Raw genomic sequence first — 21,954 nt, forward strand, 5'->3', positions numbered from 1 at the left:
GAGCTCTTCAGATCTGGGGAAGGTAACCAGAGTGTCTGAACTAAATACAGCTTGGAACAGATGAAGCATAAAGGTCTCTCTCGCATTTTGTAGACCATTTAAAATGAAATGGGCCATTAAGGGTTGGCGGGCAGTAGGTTGTGTTAAAGTTGTAATGAGAAACAAACTAGTGTTTCTGTTTAGTCCATGGTTTTTAGTGTCTAGCAGAGTTAGGAATTTAAGTTCCCAAGTTTGTCTTTTGAGGTGGTGTTGTGAAGGTTGCCTTTGAGGACAAGGACTTGAGGTCTGATATAGAATGATTGCTTTGTGGGAAGTGTTTGCCCAGGAGTGATGTGGTGTTTTTGCCTTCTATCATTTTTCTGCAAGTTCATTTGAGTGTTGCAATTATCTGGTTTCACCCAAATAGTTGTTTCTGTGGCATCTGATGCACTGGCTGAGGTACACCACATGTTGTGATAGGCACGTGTAGGACCCAGGGATCTTGAAGGTGTGTTGTGGGGTGGGATATTGATCATCAAACAGTGGAACTGTCTGCAGGTTTTGCTGCACACTTCTGGAAAAAATCACAACACCAAGAATCCCCACAGATGCTACAGTGGGTTTCTCAAACTGGGGTCCATGAGGATGCTCTAGGGGGCCCATGAGTCATATCTGGGGCTGCCAGCCCTGCTAATCAACTCCTCCCCCTCTCTCCCAGTGCCTCCTGCATGCCCCGGAATAGCTGTTGAGCGGTGTGCAGGAGGCACCGGGAGGGTTGGGTAGGAGCAGGGATAGGGTGTGCTCAGGGGAGGGAGTGGAAAGAGGTGGGAAAGAGGAGGGGCAGGGGTAGAGTGGGGGCAGGAAGAAGTGGGGTGGGGGCAGGGCCTGGGGTTGAGCAGGACTTTTGGGGGTCTGCACAAATTTTTAAATCAAAATGGGGGTCCTTGAGTTGCAAAAGGTTTTTGAGAACTGCTGTGCTACACAACACCCCAATTTCACCATCCTATCAAGACTTCCTCCAACTGGAACCAAAGTATCTGTACTCTTCTAAAGTTCACAACACTGAACTTTTGCCTCATCACAGAACCTGAAAATGTTTGGCTTTATAGTGATGAGCAGGAGTAGAAATAATTTAGAGCAATTCTATTAAATATATAAATACACAAAAATGAAAAAAAAATAAAAATTCATCATGTGTTAAATCTAATTACTGAAATACATTTGTTGGAACAATATGGTCCCTATATTCTATCAGTTCTTAAGATGGTGTTCTGCTTAACTGATGGAATGATACAGCCCTTAAATTACATATTGTAACACTTTTTTCCCCTGAGTTGTTGTTTTTTACTGAAATGATCTACAGTGCAAGCTTATGTGCAATTGAATGATGTTCCAATTTAATTTTTAAAAATTCATACAAATTAACTGAACATGATCTAACTCTTCTTGGATAGTATTCCATACTAATACCTCTCAGCACCATGATGTGTATGACCGTTACTAAACATTCAGAAGCTTTTGGTTTTTGTCTGATTTATATATTTTTCATACCCTAGGCAGGAGGGTAAAATGGGCTATGCAGTAGTGAGTGTATTCTTCTCCACTCATTCAGAGCCCTAAAGCTTTCTGTAATATATTAAAATGCTTGCGTGTTCAATTAAAAAGTACTGCATTACCTTCTGTAATCAATAGGAACCAAGGATATTTTTCTGGCTAAATCATGAGGAGTGGCTTTGCCACAGCCTTCCTATGTGACTTTGGGCAAATCATTTAATCTCTTTGCCTCACCTTTTTCATCTTTTAATTGGGTATAATTGTGTTTACTTACGTCACAAGTGTTTGTAAAAACACATTCAGTTTAAAGTGTAAAGTAACTTTATATACTCTGTTCACAATACAGCTCCATCCCTATCAAGACTTTGTGTCTGCGCTGTTTTTAAGGGACTGCATTGTGTACAGTAATCGGAGTCCAATTGCATTGGGGTAGTAAATACTGGCTTTTTGGTTCGTTGTTTCTGTTCACATCTGATCAGATAAGTCAAGGGGTAGCAGTAGCTTGTATTTTCTCTTTGGTTCTGTATGTCGATTTATAGCTTTTCTAAGGCTTGTACTCAACCTTTTATATTGTGTTTTCAATGCTAATAACAAAATACCACTACTCTATATAATGGTGCTACCCCTTCTCTTAACCTGTGTTCTACAAACCACGCTTCAGAAGATAAAATGCCAAAATAATAGTTGGTTGCTATTGTTACTAAAAAAAAGTTCAATGCGTAACTAAAAGTATCTATCCTGGCCTAATATTCCTTGAAAACCAAGTTGGGTCTCGCACACTTTCTGCAGCGCCTGCTCCCCCGGGCTTGCTCTTTCCAGCGACATGTTTTTGAAATCACGTTGATGCTGTTGATGTCCAGCCTGCAGAGCGATTTGGGAAGGGTACTTTCCGTGCGCACTCCCTTGCGGGCTAGGAGGGAGCAGGGTGGAGTGGAGGACAGGAGGTTGGATGTACGGCCAGGGGAGGCAGGGCCGGGCAGGGTTACGGTACGGTGGATGGGGAGGGAACCACTTCTCCAGCTCGGCCAGTTTCTCCAGCAGGAGCAGCAGCAGCCTCCCCGGCCCGCAGGGGACCGGCCCAGATAGGCACCCGCTAAGGGCAGGGGGAGGAGCAGCAGCGGGAGGCCGCTGCGAACAAACAAGTCGTTACTAGCTGCGCTTCCCCCTGCCTGCGCCCCTCCGCGCCGGAGCGGGCAGAGTCCGAGAGGCGGCCGGGGGCGCGGGGCGGCGCTGGCTCCCTGCAGCCCCAGCAGCATCGCCGGGAGGCTGCGCTGTGCGCTGGCTGCTCGGGGCCGGGCAGGGTGACGGGCTCCCAGAGCCCGGGCGTTGCGCAGCTCCACCAGCCTAACTTGGCAGCCGGCACCCGCTTCCCGGGCGGAGGCGGCGAGGGGCCGGGGAGCCGGGCACTGCGCTGCCCCGTCGGAGAGGAGGGCCCGGGCCCCAGCGGGCAGGGGCTAGGCTGGGCGGCCGCGGCAGAGGGCGAAGCCGGCAGGAGGTGAGGCTGGGCGGCCGCGGCAGGGCGAGAAGCCGGCAGGGGCTGGTGGGCGGCCGCGGCCGGGGGGCTGGGCACCAGAGGGGCTCCCCGGCCCGGGGCCACGCAGCGGGGCGGATGGCTGCGGGCAGCATCACCACCCTGCCCGCGCTGCCCGACGACGGGGGCAGCGGCACCTTCCCCCCGGGGCACTTCAAGGACCCCAAGCGGCTGTACTGCAAAAACGGGGGCTTCTTCCTGAGGATCAACCCGGACGGCAGAGTGGACGGAGTCCGGGAGAAGAGCGACCCGCACAGTGAGTACCAGCCTCTTCCCCGCCCTCTGCACCCTCTGCCCGGTCCCGGGGCACGCCCTAGCTACTCCCAGGGGCTACCGGCTGCGCCCTCCTACCTCTACACCGTTCACGGCACCTGCCCACTTCTAGTGATACCCTCACCTGCACTCCCCTCTTCAAACCTACATAGCCCAAACTCCTTGCTGACTGAGGGTAAAAGCCTGGCTTCATTGAAAACAATGGCAAACTCCTATTTCAGCGGGGGCAAGATTTCACTCTAGGTCTCAAATCTATTCCTGTTACCTTCCGATCAACTGGATCGTGTGTGTGAATATGAAGACCTGAGTTCACTCCTACTTTGGTCACAGACCTGCTGTGTGACCTTGGATAAATCACTTCACCTCTGGGCTTCTTCACAATAGAGAATCTTACTGTGTTTGAACAGGATTGGGAACATTTGAGTTAATGACACTGTCATGACCATGACTTTGCAGTCACCGTAGACTAGCTTAATTCACGAATGTGGGGGTTTAGCCATAGCTAGCTGACAGAGCATCTCATCCTGGGCTACACCAACTGAAAACTATAGTTGGTATTTTGTCTAACTTGAGTGATCCCAATCCTATTCAAGCACAATAAGATGTTCTTGCATATACAAGTTCTCTGCTTGTCTTTCCCCATCTCTAAAATGGATAGAATGACACTTGCCTATTGTAAGTATTTCATGTTATTAGCTTTAAACTTAACACCTGAAGGTTTATCTGTACTGATCAATCAGCTTTATTATTAATGGACAATGTAGAGTTATGGTTCTGTTAACGCAAGCAAGCTCGCATCTTAAACAAGAAAGAAAAGACTCATAGACTTTAAGGTCAGAAGGGACCATTATGATCATCTAGTCTGACCTCCCGCATGATGCAGGCCACAAAAGCTGACCCAACCCCTTTCCCTTGACTCTGTTGTTGAAGTCCCCAAATTCTGTGATTTAAAGACTTCAAGTCGCAGAGAATCCTCCAGCTAGCGACCCCCGCCCCATGCTGTGGAGGAAGGCGAAAAACCTCCAGGGCCTCTGCCAATCTACCCTGGAGGAAAATTCCTTCCCGACCCCAAATATGGCAATCAGCAGAACCCCGAGCATGTAGGCAAGATTCTCCAGAAGAGCATGGCACATGTTTGTAGAAGTTTTCATTTTCATGTATAATCAGCTTGGATCAAAGGACAATAAAAACAAGTATAAAATACTTTGAATACTACAAAACTTGAACTATATCCCAGACAGTATTCTTGTGGAAGTGGTAATACCTCTCCCAGTGCCCTCCCTCTCAGGGCAGGAATAGGGTCCTGGGATGGGAATGCCAGTTCACTTCCTTTATTTTGCAAGGGAATCACAGTACACAGAATGGTCTAATCCTCAGTTAGTGAGAATAGGCAATCAGACACCTTGCACTGCAAGAGGCTTGTTGTCCAACATGAAATTGTGTGGGTGGATCCTTATTACTAAAGTAGCCTTTTGCTTATTTAGAGAACAAAAGCCACAAGACTTGTCAAAGTATTGAATAGTCTATGTATAGTACTTGCCAATCCAGTGGCAATTCATTAACCTGTCCCACAACTGAAGAGCTGCTGGTGAATTATTTCCTTCAAATCAGTTGTGCATGGCGGAATTACTATGCAGTCTCCTATCATAGGGTAACAGCCCTACCATGCTTCCTGATTAGTATACTACTAGAATTGTACTATGCATGCTATGAACCTTGACTAGACAAGGAACTGCTATGAGACCTTTGGCACCAGCTGCAGACAAAATAAGATCCTACTCAAACGGGCTCTTTTCACAAAGAGGTAGTTGTGGCATAAAATTAACTAGGATTTTGGCCCTATTTTTCATCTGCTGCTGGCCTGATGAAATGCAAATGGCATAGAAGGGAGACAGAAGAGGAGGAGGAGGAAGACAAGAAGCAAATGGGGAGACAGATACAGAAAGAGAAGAGCTACAAAGAGAAAAAGGAGAGTAGGGCAGAGAGAGGGACAATGACTCTTACACTGGTGTCCAATGAGAATTTGTAGACCTCAAAGGCTTACACTTCAAGTATTCATATTTGAGTTTAGCCTGCTAACCTACCACACAGTACACCTGGAAACCCTTTAATATTTTCTTCCCATTTTGGTTTCTAAATTCTGGAATATATTTGCCAATACCTCCTTTTAAATTCCCGGAGAAACACTGCAGGAGCCTGACACCTGACCTGGGCATATTTGGAGTGGATTGGAGACAGCCTATAGCTGTGTTACTGTGTGATGTGCCTTGTACATTCACTTTTTTCTTGTAGATTTCTAGGATGCCCCTTGAAAAAAGGAATATATAATACAAATGTGTGTGGAGTAGTGTAAAATATGAAATTATACTCAATGATATAAATACCATAAACCTTGGCACATGGAATGCCTAAAGTAAGGTATTAAATTTATATATAGATAAAGGGCCTGTGTGGTTCCCCCTCCCTTCCCTCCCAGACATGTCAGTCACTGACCGCTCTGGATGCCCTGTACTGAAAATCGGGACATTTGTTTTGGTGTCTAAATATGGACCTAGCTGCCTAACTATTTTTTAAAATGTGACTGAAAAGTCCCATTTAAATTCTCTGGATACTAGAAGAATTTGCTTTTTCTAATTCAGTTTTCATATGGAAATGTAAGCTTACATCATAATAGTAACCCTAATGACGTTCATGCTTTCTGTCTTTTTAAAAATTAATGTACATGGACGCCTGGAGCAGGGTATGTTTGGGAACAAATGGAAATGTGGTCATTCTTATAGGAAAAGTCTAATTTATTCATAATGCACATCTTGTCACCTCATGGATAGCTGGGAGAGTATCTTTGAAATCTAATACAAAGTTTGGATTCATGGCTGAAGTATGGGTCTGTGAGGCAAGCACTCTCTCTTTCCTGGTTCTGCAACCTCTCTGCATCTTCAGTTTCACCCGATTGCACTCCTATTCCTCTGCTGCCATTCTTCTTTGTATCTCTATTTTTCTTTCCCTCCTCCTCCTCCTCTCCCTCTCACACTCTCTTGCCTTTTTAGTTAATCATTCTCCCTCCCCCTTCTCCTGACTCCACCCTACTGCCTTCTTCCTAATTCCAGTACTCTGATTGCCTCTACTCCCCAACTTCCTCCATGGTAGGCTGTGGCACCAGTGAGTAGGGTACTCTTCTATTCCAAACCATATCCAGGGAGGGGTTACAGGTATGTTTCCTTTAAAGTCTGTCCCTTCCCCCTCCTCACTCCCACATTTCTGCTACTGCCAATAACTTGAGGGGCCTAAGAAAAGGTTGTTTTTGGTATGCTTGGAAGGTCATACTGAAACAACAAGCAATAAATAAAAGACAAGTCTTGGACACCTTCCTAAGAGGCATAAGACTGAAAATGTTATAAAGAAAAGTATATCTAAATTAAGTGATGCAGTTTTACCTTATGATGCCTGACTTTCCCTTTCTTAAACATCCATTTCTATGAGAAATGTAGTCAGGGGAAATTGATGGAATTATTCCAGCAGAGAAATTGACCTAAATGTTCAAGGGCATTGATTCAAGGAAAATTTAGTAGAGATTATTTTGGTAACTGTTCTTTTCAAGATTTAATTGCCTAAAGTTGTATTGGATGAACACTGGTTCCTTTCTGCTTTCAAAGGAAGTTCTGATTTTAGACTGAAGACCTGTATCTGGTTAGATCTGTGTCCAAAATATAATAGTGTAAAACAGTGTCTTATTTCATAGAATCATAGAATCATAGAATATCAGAGTTGGAAGGGACCTCAAGAGGTCATCTAGTCCAACCCCCTGCTCAAAGCAGGACCAATTCCCAGCTAAATCATCCCAGCCAGGGCTTTGTCAAGCCGGGCCTTAAAAACCTCCAAGGAAGGAGACTCCACCACCTCCCTAGGTAACGCATTCCAGTGTTTCACCACCCTCCTAGTGAAATAGTTTTTCCTGATATCCAACCTGGACCTCCCCCACTGCAACTTGAGACCATTGCTCCTTGTTCTGTCATCTGCCGCCACTGAGAACAGCTGACCTCCATCCTCTTTGGAACCCCCCTTCAGGTAGTTGAAGGCTGCTATCAAATCCCCCCTCATTCTTCTCTTCTGGAGACTAAACAATCCCAGTTCTCTCAGCCTCTCCTCATAAGTCATGTGCTCCAGACCCCTAATCATTTTTGTTGCCCTCCGCTGGACTCTTTCCAATTTTTCCACATCCTTCTTGTAGTGTGGGGCCCAAAACTGGACACAGTATTCCAGATGAGGCCTCACCAATGTCGAATAAAGGGGAACGATCACATTCCTCGATCTGCTGGCAATGCCCCTACTTATACAGCCCAAAATGCCGTTAGCCTTCTTGGCAACAAGAGCACACTGTTGACTCATATCCAGCTTCTCGTCCACTGTGACCCCTAGGTCCTTTTCAGCAGAACTGCTACCTAGCCATTCGGTCCCTAGTCTGTAGCAGTGCATGGGATTCTTCCGTCCTAAGTGCAGGACTCTGCACTTGTCCTTGTTGAACCTCATCAGGTTTTTTTCTGCCCAATCCTCTAATTTGTCTAGGTCCCTCTGTATCCGATCCCTACCCTCTAGTGTATCTACCACGCCTCCTAGTTTAGTGTCATCTGCAAACTTGCTGAGAGTGCAGTCCACACCATCCTCCAGATCATTAATAAAGATATTAAACAAAACCAGCCCCAGGACCGACCCTTGGGGCACTCCGCTTGAAACCGGCTGCCAACTAGACATGGAGCCATTAATCACTACCCGTTGAGCCCGACGATCTAGCCAGCTTTCTATCCACCTTACAGTCCATTCATCCAGCCCATACTTCTTTAACTTGGCGGCAAGAATACTGTGGGAGACCGTATCAAAAGCTTTGCTAAAGTCAAGAAATAACACATCCACTGCTTTCCCCTCATCCACAGAGCCAGTTATCTCATCATAGAAGGCAATTAGGTTAGTCAGGCACGACTTCCCCTTCGTGAATCCATGCTGACTGTTCCTGATCACTTTCCTCTCCTCTAAATGTTTCATAATTGATTCCTTGAGGACCTGCTCCATGATTTTTCCAGGGACTGAGGTGAGGCTGACTGGCCTGTAGTTCCCCGGATCCTCCTTCTTCCCTTTTTTAAAGATGGGCACTACATTAGCCTTTTTCCAGTCATCTGGGACCTCCCCCGATCGCCATGAGTTTTCAATTTCAATTTAGTTGTTGTCAAGGCTGAATCCCCACTCTGTCACTCAGAGTGCAGAAGTGGGGGCCTGAAACGATTTTAAAAATTAATACTTGCCACTCCAGGCTGATATTACACTCCCAAGGTTACAATTTCTCTCTGACCATAGGTGCTGCCTCCGTGGATGCTCCAAAAAAATTGGTGGGTGCTCAGCTCCCACCGGCAGCTCCCCGCTCCAGCTTGCCTCCACGAGTGCGGTGCCGCATCCTGCTTCTCCCCCCACCCTCCCAGCGCTTGCGCTGCGAAACAGCTGATTCGCGGGGCAGGGAGGGAGGGGGGAATGCGGCGCACTGGGGGAAGAGATGGGGCCAGGAATTTGGGGAAGAGATCCAATAGGGGTAGGGAGGGGACGGAGTTAGGGTGGGGACTTTAGGGATGGGGTTGGAATGGTGGCGGGGCTGGGTGGGGAAAGGGTGGAGTCTGGGCGGGGCCAGGGCCAGGGGGGCATGGCACCTACCGGGGCAGGAGAAAGTTGGCACCTATGTCTCTGACCTTGGCTTGGTAAATGCTGCCACCACCCAAATGCAAAAAAAAAAAAAAAAAAAAAAAAAAAAAGCACCCTTTGAACCCAGGAAGGAGCACTTGGGAATTCCTCCTTGCAGTACTCTCAAGCCCTTCACACACACACACACACACACCCACCCCCGGGAAAGTGCTGAGAAAGAAAACAAAGGAAATTAGCTGTGGCTACCAGCTAATTAAACAACATGCACAAACCTCTTAGAATACCAAAAATCCAATCCTGTTCTTAAAGATAAATGTGATTAAAACAAAAAGGAAAAAATTACATCTGGAACTTAGGCTTTTGTTAGATTTTAAAAGAGCAATTACAAAAACCAAGCACCCAAAATAGTTTTCTTGCGGGTTCAGCTTAAAGGTTACAAGCAAACAAAAGCATCTGGGGTTAGCACAGAGGCAATCCACAAGCCAAAATAAAAAATCAACCTAATTGTCAGTCTAACATTCCCTATCCAAATAATTTCTTCCAGGTATAAAAGATGAATTTTCATACCTGGTTCAAGCCTTATACAGCATTGCTGCTCCATCCCTGCAGCCCAGAGAACAACAGACAAAGGGAAAGTTTCTTTCCCAATTTTAAAAAATTCTACCTTCCCACTGGCTCTTTTGGTCAGGTGCCCACTCCTTTTCTTTTACCTGTGGACTTGTTAACCCTTTACAGGTAAAGCAAGAAGAGAACAGACCAAGAGGGGTTTTATAGTTTTACAGCTAACTGGCTGGCTGGGTGTCCATCAAAGGGAGCTACTCTCCCTCTTCCTTCCACCCCCCCCCCCCCAAATGTATCACAGTTGTGTGAGACTTTTTCCCTGATATGCCTTTAGTACTAAGGAGCATATGTCCAAATTATATAACCTGTTCCCTGTGTGGGACTTGATTGTTTTTTTTTTTTCATTTGTTGTGTGCTTACATGAACTCTTAAATGTATATTTAATGGAAACAAAAAATAGGAAGTAAAAATCCTGTATGCTAGATGACTGAGATCTTATGATTAAAATAGGACAATACATTTATCATGGTGGATATTGCCATCTCATATGCATTGTAAAATGAATTCAGTGAAGAAATGGCAGAATCTCTTCTGACACACCCTAGTGTCTGTTTGTTTTCTGAAATGTATGTGGCAAGCCAAACAGAAGACAAAAGTCACACCTATGGAGTTTATTTTTTACAAGAAGTTCTTTGCAAGCTGCATGAGTTCTGCCTGAACAAGGCAGCACAAAGTAGTGCAGTCAATTTAGAACGTGTTTTAGAACATCCTCAGAGGTGTCTGTATTGAAATGACTACTGAGCAAACAAAAAGTTGTTCACTTGTCCATCGCTTTCAGGAGACCTCCAGTAGCACAGGTTGTTTCCTTCTCAGTCTTTCTCTCACTCGGAAATAGCCAGAGTTGATATAATTCCGTAACTTCCATCTTGCTTTGCCTCAGGCCAGGAGTACAGCATGGCTTCCTGGAAGGACTACATTTTTCCAGTAATCTTTCTCCTCGAGACTTTCTAGGAATTTCTCTGAGACAGTTTTGTACCTCACTGTCACTATCAGGGCGAAAGGTCTTCCAGCCTACTTTGTTCATGAACTCCTGTTGCTTTCGGATGCATGTAGTGGAAAATACAATAGGAAGATATATATATATATATGCACACACAAACACACACACACACACACACACACACACACACACAGAACATGAAAAAATGGGTGTTGCCATACCAACTGTAATGAAAGTAATCAATTAAGGTGATAGCTCACCTAATAGCTCACCTTAATTGATTACCTTCATTACAGTTGGTATGGCAACACCCCTTTTTTCATTGTGTGTGTGTGTGTGTGTATATATATGTGTGTGTGTGTGTGTGTATATATATAAAAATTTTCCTACTGTATTTTTCACTGCATGCATCTGATGAAGTGGGTTTTAACCCACAAAAGCTTATGCTCAAATAAATTTGTTAGTCTCTAAGATGCCACAAGTACTCCTGGTTCTTTTCCCTCAAAATTATTCACTGTAAAGACCCACCCATTAAGTTACTTTTTAAGTTCCCATTGGTCTGTTGCATAGTTTGGTTTTTTTTTTTTTTTTTTTAACTGTTTCCAGTTGTTAATCCTAGCCATTCCCACAGTGTGTGTTTTGTCATAATCAACCTAAAAATTCTTCCCAGCCCTGGGATGCAATTTGCTCTGAAGAGAGAGAGCACAGCAACCCTCATAAAGGAAAGAAAATATATGTTGTGTTTTAAGACTTACTGTGTAATGAATATTTTCATAATTTCACCGCACAATTATGTGAGGTAGTTAATGGCTAAGGACAAAGTCATCTATACTTGCTGGGATGGCATTGGAGTAGAGATGCCACCTGATGAATTCTCCTTTACTGGAATCCAGTTTCCCAACACAAGTCTCCTTGGAACTGGCTGAGAATGAGAGAACATATGCCATAGAACATGCTTTGCTAATCCTCCAAGCAGAGCTACTATCTACTTCAGCATACTTGCCTGCCAACTAGATGTGGCCTCTAAGGTAGGGGACCACAATTTGGATGTGGTCAGTGAGTTACCCTAGCATTTTCTTGTATGCTGGGGGGGGCTCTGCTTCTTGAGTAAGATAAGCAAAAAGTTTCCCAACACTTCCCCCCAGCTCCCTGATGCATGATTTAGCCCTTAATGTTTGAAAAGTGCTTTGAAGATCAAAAGTGCAATATAGGTAGTCACTGTTTATTTCTGTTATACAGAGAAAATACTCCACCTATGCTTTAACTATTAATCTTGGCAGCTGTTTATTTAAAGTACTTTGTGAATTCATAGAGATGATCATTTAAATAAGCTTGTGAGCCAAAAGCTCCAAATGCTTACTCCTGCCAAAGCCAGCTTTCTGACCCAAAAGTAAGGGTGGATTAAATTTATGGGCAAAATTCTGGAGCTGTGCTAGTGTAAAAACTGTGTAAGGTCAGAATCGGGCTCTAAATCAGGGGTGGGCAAACTTTTTGGCCCAAGGGCCACATCTGGGTAATTGTATGGCGGGCCAGGAAAGTGGGGTTGGGGTCTGGGCTCTGGGGTAGGGCTAGGGATAAGGCTTTGATGGTGCAGGAGGGTGCCTCGGGGTGGGACTGAGGTTTCAGAGGGCAGGAGGGAGATCAGGGGTTTGAGGCATGGGAGGGAGTCAGGGTGGCAGGCTCCAGGTGGCGCTTACCTCAAGCAGCTCCCAGAAACAGCGGCATGCCCCACCTCCGGCTCCTACATGGAGGCACAGCCAGGTGACTCTGCGCGCTGCCCTGTCTGCAGGCGCCGCCCCTGCAGCTCCCATTGGCTGCAGTTCCCAGCCAATGGGAGCTGCAGGGGTGGTGCTTGGGGTGGGGGCTGCATGCGGAGCCCCCTGGCAGCCCTTACACGTAGGAGCTGGAGTGGGGGGATGTGCCGCTGCTTCCAGGAGCCATGCAGAGTGGAGCAAGACCCCGACCCCATTCCCTGGCTGGAGTGCGGGAGTGGGGCAAGCCCCAGACCCCACTTCCAGGTGGGAGCTCAAGAGCTGGATTAAAACGTCTGGAGGGCCGGATGTGGGCCACGGGCCGTAGTTTGCCCACCTCTACTCTAAATATTCTACTAAAAGGCACTGTATTGTCTCTCTTACCTTTTTAAAATAGAAATGTTTGTTCCTGTACTTTTCACTAAGAAAAATTAGACAAAGTCGCTAATGTTTTTTTGAGCAACAAATACTCATAATACTGTATGCAAACATCTGTGTTCATTCTGGGGTTAGAAATGTTTTCCAATAAAAAGCAGCTTACAGAAAGTGAGCTGTGTTTATTTGTTGACTATTACTAGTATTGACAGAATAGACAAAGGGTCTAACCCTTGAAATCAGTGGGAGTATTTCCATTGACTTCACCATATTTTGGATCAGGGATACTGGAATTGTTGCATCAAGTGCTACTGAAAGCTATTAAGGGTCATCTTGCATTTTGGGTTAAATGCTAAATAGCAAAAGATGTAACACATTAGCCAGAATTATCAGTCTTCTCGTTCAAAAGCTGTACAAAATATGACTTATTTCTCATGACCAAATTTATATCCTGAACAGTGCCCCCCAATACCATGGTGTCTGCTATTTTATACTGTAATAATTTGAAAAAGATAGGATTCTCTGCATGATCAGCTGTGACAAGTAGAGGGCTAATAACTTAATTTAGATGTCAACATTTTATACATCTTACATTAAGGTATCAATTTTATAAACACTTTTTTAGTATTCTTGCAATCCTGAGCTTTAATTCATGCTCTCAATTCTTATGGTCAAATGCTTTGAGATGTGTTGTCAGTTTTCAGTGCAGGAGGTGTTGTGACTTTGAAGGATCAGGCTCAAATTCTGCACAATATTTTTTCAGGGTAGCAGCCGTGTTAGTCTGTATCGGCAAAAAGAACAGGAGTTTCAGTTTCAGCTTTAATTTCCTTTTTCAGAATATCCTATAAAACTTTTAAAAAATAACTGCCTCTTTGTACTTTTTTAAATTATGTACTGCGTCAACTTGAAAACTAAGGTAAGATTTTACTTCTATTTAGGTCTAGAAATTGAGAATAGGGGGGAAAAATCTAAACTGGATCAATTCCTATATTACCTAATTTGTTCAAGTAGCTCACCATCTGTGTCCAGAACTGTTTCTGTATGAAACAGTTATTTGGGTGGCAGAACACAATGTATAGGAGAAATCTGCTTCAGTGCTGATACTAGTTCCAAGCAAGAAGCCACATTTATATAGATTGTTTCAGGGGCCAAATTTATCTCGTATGTAATTCTTTTGTGATTGTTATAAAGTCACCCCTGGGATGAATTTGGCCTGAGATGTTTAGTTGAACTGATTCATTTTGATCACTTTCTCAAAAGCTTTAAAGACCTCACTACACTGAAATGTAAAGTTATAAACTATTACATTTTTATCAAACTTTGTTGTGGTAAACTGAATCCTAATTCAACAAAAAAGAAAAGGAACTGAAATTTGTATTTTGATTATATTAAACTTTAAATATATTCCTTGGAAATGTTACTTAAGAATGACACATTCCAAGGTGTTTTAAAATCCTTTTTGAGATGGGTGTTCATATTATGAAACTGATTTATAATTCTAGACACAACTGGTGTTTTTTGCTAGTGATACTATCGCAGTGTCCATTTTCTAGACAATAAGACTATGTTCCGTTCCTTATGTATAATTTTAGTGGAAGTACTCTTTCAAGTAAGGGATATATTAAGAATGCCTAATTTATTGTGATGTAGAGGCTACATCTGTATGTGAATTCCAAGGCTATTGCATATCCAGGGCAAATTACCTCAAAGTTAAACTGGGATTTATGGCTTCACCTTCAGCTTCTAAAAATATAGAGGACAGCATACCTGATTGTTCAAACATTCACAATTAGTAACTTTCCATTTCATTAGCAAGTGCGTATTCAAGGCTATGTATTTCAAAGTACTTTCTTGATTCTTAAATGCTCAGCTGTGTGCCTTGTAACCAGGGCCGGCGCAACCCATTAGGCGACCTAGGTGGTTGCCTAGGGCGCTAACATTTGGGGGGCGGTGACCATGGAGGCCGGATCTTCGGCCACCCCGGTCGTCATCGGCATTTCGGGGGCGGGACCTTCTGCCGCCTCTGTCGGGGGTGGCATTTCGGGGGCGGGACCTTCCGCCACCTAGGATGGCAAAAAAGCTGGTGGCGCTCCTGCTTGTAATATTACCTGGGTCATGTTATAAACACCTAGAAATGTACTGTACTATCTTTTGTATCCAGCTAATTTTTCAGTGATAAAATCAAAAAGATATGTCCAGAGTTCTGATGCCACTTCAGAATTCATCTTATTTGTGCAGTTTTTTAAATTTTCAGGATAAAGTCAAAGTTTTACCTGAATATCTGTTGTGTACATTTAAGACTATAAATGAGCATTTAAATGCGTTACTGCCATACTGATATGGTGTCTGCAAGGGTGGGTGTGAGTTCTGCTACATAAACTGTTCCTGAACACATCTTTCTAGATGACTGTTCCTATGTAAATATGTCACTCTTAAAGATGGCAGCTTGTTTGACTTTTTGGGCTTGAGGGGAAGCCCCTCACTGCTATAATGGAGGAAGATATTAAGAGTACTGGTAAGAACTATACTCCTTTGTATTAATTTTGCAATGGCAATAGAGTGAATCAGTGTTGTATTACTACAGTATAGGCATTGACCTAGTCTTATGTTTGCAGCAGATCTAGCAAAATAAGGGGAACTGTTGGATGTAGTGGTTATGAAATATCCCATGGCACTTTTTGTTGTAAGAGCAGAGTTATCAACCCTATTTTCCTGGTCACAATCCAATTTGAATAATTTATGTTCTGATGAACTAAGCTTCCTGTGCAGTTTCAAGTACACACAGTGCACTTATCTTCCGCTCCTAAACTGTTGTGCAGTGCCTTTGCTCACTGTTAAATGCTGCTGTGCTCCAGTTCATAGGTATCTGTCTTGGGGGCACATCTACACTAGAAAGTGTTTTTTTGTTTTGTTTTGTTTTGTTTTTTAAACTGGCAGAAGTTCTGCAGGTGTTCTGCAGCTGACATAGCTCTTTCAGCCGTGTGCGTTCACATTTGGCTCCCTTTGCTGGTGCAATGTGACCTTGCAGCATCAGGCCGCATTGCTAAAGGACACCAAGCACTGGGTGAACATCCCAGTGTGCCCCATGCTACCATCTGGCATGCTACCTTGTGGGAAGTTTTCACAGTATATTGAGGTGCTGCTGTCATGTTTTGTGGCATATCTTCACTATGGAAGTTTGGGGTCAAATTTCCACAAATCTTTCTGTTCTATCTCATAATCTATTCCTTTTTGCCACTGACGCTATGGATATTCACCCAGAGCAGTTGTTACTGCCTGACCTGGAGCCCTGGGTGCTTCTGTGCTGTTTTGGCTCAAAGCCCTGCCCATCAGTAGCATTCTCTCAGCACAAGGCTTCCCCCAACCTGGTTACTCTTGCAGAGTGATCCAACAGCCCTTCCAGTCTCAAGTCACCCCAAAGCCATCTCCCCTGTAGTGTCTAGTCCCTCTCGCTGGTCATTACAGAAGTTATCAAGATTTCTGCCTCCAAAGAAACAGAATGTTCACTAGCCTGCTAGGTTAGTGGAAGCTTTTGCCGTTTAGTTTTATATACCGCACTGAGATGGATTTGTAAAAGTGAAACAAGAGTATTAACTGAGCCTAGGTTTAGGTGATATTCGGTAGAAGGAGTAGGGATAGAAATGGCCAGAAACAAAAGTAAAAAAATACACTTCTAAAATTAAAATCTAACTTGGACTCTAGAGTCCCTTGTTCCAAGTAACTTTCTCACCAGTCATTCTTCCAGGATCAACACGGAGCCTGAAGCGCTTGGTTTCTTTGTTGACTCAGGTAAAGGATGCCAAAATGGCTTTTTGCCTGTGTTTATATTTTCTCTGTCAATTGACCCTGTTTAAGAGTCAGGAAGGCTTCAAAGGGGTGCAGTCTGCATCCTCTTTCGAGATTAAGTGGTCATCTTCCCCAACTTGCTTGCCTGATGGCTTTGTTTACAGTGCATGTAAAAATGCTTTTCTGTTTTAGGTCACACCTGGCTTAATTTACACTGGATTCACAGTCAAGTCTGTGAAACAACATTCCTTTGTCTAGGATAGGCTGTACTTAGGCACTGCCTGCTAAACATGTTTGAGGAATGTGTTTCCAGCACACATCTATAACTCTTTATACACTGCCTGTACATACAGCACACAATAGTATTAATGATCTGCATGTTACCAGTTTGCATATGACACCTTTCAGATACAGATTATGACAACAGTGAGTTGGGGAAATGACTGTTAGGCCTGATGAGACTTATGGCATAAGATACCCTCTGACAGTTGGCATTGAGGTGCTCCCTGAATCACAGCTGCTATCTTGCCATCAGAAATATGGATGAGATAGTGATCTACTGAGCTGACTTGACCATTGTATCTGCAGAACTGAGGATGACTGAGAATGAGCAGCTGAAACACTTGCAGGTACCTGCTGACCCACTATACAGGGTAGAGCAGCAGTCTTGGGGACTAAATGATGAACATGGAGTGGGTGGGATTGGATTGTAATGCAAACCTGGGACAACCAGCATTGGCTCCAGAATTTTTTGATGCAGAAGCCCACATTCCTGAAGTAGTCATGCCAAACTCACCTAAACCCTGCAATGCAAGAGACACAGATAAGAGCTGCTCTGATAGTAAGGAAATGGATGGCAGTCTGTCTTGAAATTTGCAACCCCAAATTGCTACTGGTCAGAGGGCAGCCAGTTTGGGGTTGGAAAATCTATTGTGGGGGCAGTTGTCGTTCAAGTGTGCAAAGCGATTTAATTGTGCCCTGCTCTACAGGGTGATCACATTGGGCAATGCCAGGAAATAGAGGGATTCGATGGGCTTTCCTAATTATGATGGAGTGATTTTGTTTCATTGGCTCATGTAGCCTTACATAGGGTTACCATATTTCAACAATCAAAAAAGAGGACGGGAGGAGCCCCGCCCCCACCCCTTCCACTCCCCGCCCCCCTCAGAATCCCCAACCCTCCCCCTCCCCACTCCTTGTCCCCTGACTGCCACTCCTGAAACCCCTGCCCCTAACTGCCCCCCAGGACTCCACCCCCTACCTAAGCCTCCCTGCTCCTTGTCCCCAGACTGCCCCAACTCTTATCCACCCCCCCACCCTCAGACAGACACCCGGGACTCCATCCAACCACTCCCCACCCCCTGACAGCCCCCCCCCAGAACTCCCCAAAACCCCCCCCCGCTCCTTGTCCCCTGACTGCCCCCTCCTGGGACCCCTGCTCCTAACTGCCCTCCAGAACCTCACACCCTACCTAAGCCTCCCTGTTCCTTGTCCCCTAACTGCCCCCTCCTGAGACCCCCCCCACCCTAACTGCCCCCCCTAGGACCTTACCCCCTACCTTTACCCTGACTGCCCAAAACCTTATCCACACCCCTAACCCCCAGATAGCCCCCCCCCGAACTCCTGACCCATCCAACTCTGCTCCCTGTCTCTTGACTGCCCCCTCCAGAACCTCCCTGCCCCTTCTCCGATCCCCTGGCCCCCTTACTGTGCCGCTCAGAACAGAGTGCTGCGGAGTGGTGCGCTGGGCAGCAGGGGAGGGGGAGCAGGGGGAGGAGCTGCAGACTGCCGGAGGCTCGATGCGAACGGCTGGTGATCTGCGAATGCAGGGAGGGGGAAGCAGAGGAGGGGCTCTGGCTTCCAGAGCCCCGTCGGAGTGGCACGATCCGGCCGGCTGCCCTGTCAGCCGCGCGCACTCTGCATGTGGGGGAAATCCGGACATTTACAAATTCCCCCTGGACGTTATTTTTAACTCAAAAAAGCCGGATATGTCCAGGAGAATCCGGACGAATGGTAACCCTACCTTACACCAAGACACCCGGACAGAAGCAAGGACAGATTTAACGATCACCTGAACTGGTGCAGCATGGTTGTGGAGCAAGCCTTTGGAAGACTGAAGGCCAGATGGAAATGTCTCATGATTAGGTTGGGTCTCAGTGAGGAAATATTTTTAATGTTTTTGCTGCATGTTGTATATTGCATAACATCTGTCAAGTCCAGGGTAAGGTGGATAGGTTATCTGGTAACTTTGAGCTGCCTTCTTACAGGTCAGTTACTAGTGCCACTACAGGTGCTGTGCAGTTGGGGGAAACTCTGAGAGCAGACAGTAGCTGGAAAGTGTGTGTCACACTTGTTACTGCACAGATGGTAATTAACTTATCAGTTCTTTGGGGAGGGGACTATTGCTTTGGGAAATTGTCAGCTCTGTACTATAAGACAAAATTAAATCTGGGTTTTTGCAGAGTAGAACTTCAAAAAATGTGGTCTGATTGAAGTGTAAGGTGTGGTCATATAACTGCATCACACTGGGCAGTAGATGTATTCACAGCAGTTCTTTCTTATTCTGTGGGGTTGAATGCAAAGGATATTGTTGCTGGGAGGATTGGAGTCCCATGGAGGAGGTTGTTTGGCACTGGCCAGAAGAAATTGTTCTCCAGGCTGAGTGCTGGCCTTTGATTGTTCTGATTAATTAGGTGCTCTAGCATCGGGAGCTTTCTTTTTTTAAAGAAATGTATGATTTCTTTGTGCACCCCCTGCTCCCACTATTCCTGAGTCTCATGGACTCCAGACTATGCGGCCCAGGTAACCCATTGTGCTTGAGAACCACTGGTGTAGACAGATATGAACAGTCTTCAATCGCCATTACTTCATGAGCCTTTAACCGTACACAGCTTGGGGTGTGTGTGTGTGTTAAAGTCTTGTAGACAGGGAAGTTTTTTTTTGGGGGGGGGCGGGACTTGCATATCTTTAGTGATAGTGTTGCAAAGACTGCTAAACTTTTATTACAGATGGTTGTGATCTTTGAGGCTATATTGACCATGAGGGTCTTGGAAGGCCAGAGAAAAGAGCTACTTGAGAGGGCTGGCAGTTGGCTGGGGCTGTATGTTTCTGGGTTCTTCAAAATGATCACCCAAGAAATCCTTTTAAAATAGTGGACTGGGAAGGTGTTCTCTTGTGGCAGAAGAAACAAAGGCAAAGATTTAAATACTAGTGGCTGAAAAAATTCCTGTGAAATTGTGCCTGAAGACTGAAAAATTGTTCAAGTTAAGAATAGCAGAAGGTCCCTGTGGCTACTGGTTAGTTAATTCTATGAATGTACCTCACTTTGTTGCTCCCTCCTTTTTCCAATGCAATGCAAGTAACTGTACTTTTAAAGTCACTGCAAGTGTTTTGTTTGTTACCATGATATTGAATTTTACTGGTTTGAAGCAAGTAACATTTCTGTTTTTCTGATTTTTGGACTGTTGCCTAGTACTGCCATTTCATGCTCTTAAACTAAAGCTGCTAATTTGAAACAGAATTTTTCTCCCCATGCATGGCTGCTATTTTGAGAAGGGGGTGGCGGGGAAGAGGAGAACATTTCAGGAACAAGCAAAATGGCCTGAATTACTGAGGCAGTCCTAGTAAATTTACACCTGTGACATACTACACCTTGAGGGAGCATCTTGTAACCCCCATATTACTTATCTGTATATATCTTTGATATTGCATATAAAGCATGCTATGTGAGGTATCAGGGAAAAGGTTATGATCGGTTGAAAGTCACTGTTCTATCTAAATATGTATATCATTAGTCCATGTGAGGTTATGAGATTGTGTTGTATGGCTGTCACTAAAACATGCTGTAAGTTGGGGAATCAGCTAGATAGTACCTCCCCAGAGACAACAGCGAAAAAAGTAACCTATGTCTGGTGGGATGTAAAACAACCCATCAACAGCCATTATAGCAAGGGAGCTACAATTCAATGACTCGCCTGCATGAGGCCACACCAAGGGAATTGCTCAACCTTGCCTGGGGACTCAGCAACGCCCACCAGACATGTCTGGACTTGTTCTCCAAGCACATGGGACTGAGGGTATAAAACAGAACACAAGAGACCCATGCTTGGCCTTTCTCCTTCCCCCACCTATGCTGCAAGTAACAAAGACACTGAGAAGAAGACGGAAGACTCCAAGAGAGGAGACTGGCCCAGGTTTAAGGGACAAATCTGTATATTAAGGACTGCAATATCCATTGGGGGTGAAAAAAGCCTGCTTAATTTAGATGTTGCCCAGTCTAATAGGTTTGAGAGTTTAGACTGCATGCTTATATTTTCTTTGCTTTTTGGTAACTAACTCTGACTTTTTTTTTGCCTATCACATACACCTCTACCCTGATATAACGCAGTCCTCAGGAGCCAAAAAATCTCACCGCGCTATAGGTGAGACTGTGTTATATTGAACTTGCTTTGGCCCCCCCTGCTCCTTGTCCCCTGACTGCCTCCTCCAGAGACCCCTGTCCCTAATCACCCCCAGGACCCCACCGCCTACCCACACCCGCCGCCCCCTGACAGGCACTCACTGGCAGCGGCGAGAAGTGGAGCAGCCCAGACCCAGCCCGCTCCACTCCACCAGCTCCCAGCCGCGGTGCTCTGCTTCCTGCCGCTGGTGAGTGTGGGGAGGTTGGGGAAAGGACACCCCCCGTACTCACCTGCGGCAGGAAGCGGAGCGCTGCAGCTGGGAGCTGGTGGAGTGGAGTGGAGTGGGCTGGGGCCGGGCTGCTCCAATTCTGCCACTGCCAGTGAGCGCGGGGAGGTTAGGAAAATGATGCCCCCATTCTCCCCTGCGGCAGGAAAGGGAGCACCCTGGCCCCAGCCTGCTCCGCTTTCCTTGCCCTGGCTCCAGCTGTGTCGCTGGGGGGGGGGGGAGGGAGGGCGGTTGGGGAAAGGTCCCGCACTCGCTGGTAGTGGCGGGAAGTGGAGCAGCCCAGCTCCAGCCTGCTCCACTCCATTCCACCAGCTCCCAGCTGCGGCGCTCCGCTTCCCGCCGCAGGTGAGTGCGGGGGGGCGTCCTTTCCCCAACCTCCCCGCACTCACCGGCAGCGGGAAGCGGAGCGCCGTGGCTGGGAGCTGACACGCTGATCCGCCGGAGTGCTGCTTTACTGTGTTGTATGCGAACCAGTGTTCTATCAGGTCGCATTATATCAGGGTAGAAGTGTATAATCCTTTAAAATCTATTGCTTGTAGTCAATAAATTTGTTTAACTGTTTATCTTTACCAGTGAGTTTGTCTGAAGTGTTTGGTAATCTGCTCAGGTTTGCAAAGGCTGGTCTATCTCCACTTTCCATTGATGAAGTGGTGAACAAATTAATAAATCTGCACTGCTCGTCTTGTGCTGGGAGCTGGGGGAATTTGGCAGGTGCCTTTCTCTGTGTGAGTCATGAGTGGCTCTGAGAGCATTCATGCAATCTAGCTGGGTGTGGG

The 21,954-nt window shown here is 45.6% G+C and overlaps 1 protein-coding gene across 1 annotated transcript in view; it reads left to right on the plus strand.

The window, feature by feature from the left end:
- The window catches only part of FGF2 (fibroblast growth factor 2), a 92,898-nt gene that overhangs the window by 19,536 nt on the left and 51,408 nt on the right, over nt 1–21,954 (plus strand). The window contains exon 2 of the mRNA XM_054030779.1: nt 2,890–3,320. Within this exon, the coding sequence (XP_053886754.1) occupies nt 2,890–3,320 (431 nt within the window). The remainder of the gene's footprint in view (nt 1–2,889; nt 3,321–21,954) is intronic.

The sequence above is a fragment of the Malaclemys terrapin genome, chromosome 5, assembly GCF_027887155.1.
Source record: "Malaclemys terrapin pileata isolate rMalTer1 chromosome 5, rMalTer1.hap1, whole genome shotgun sequence".
In the NCBI taxonomy this organism is placed as follows: Eukaryota; Metazoa; Chordata; order Testudines; family Emydidae; genus Malaclemys; species Malaclemys terrapin.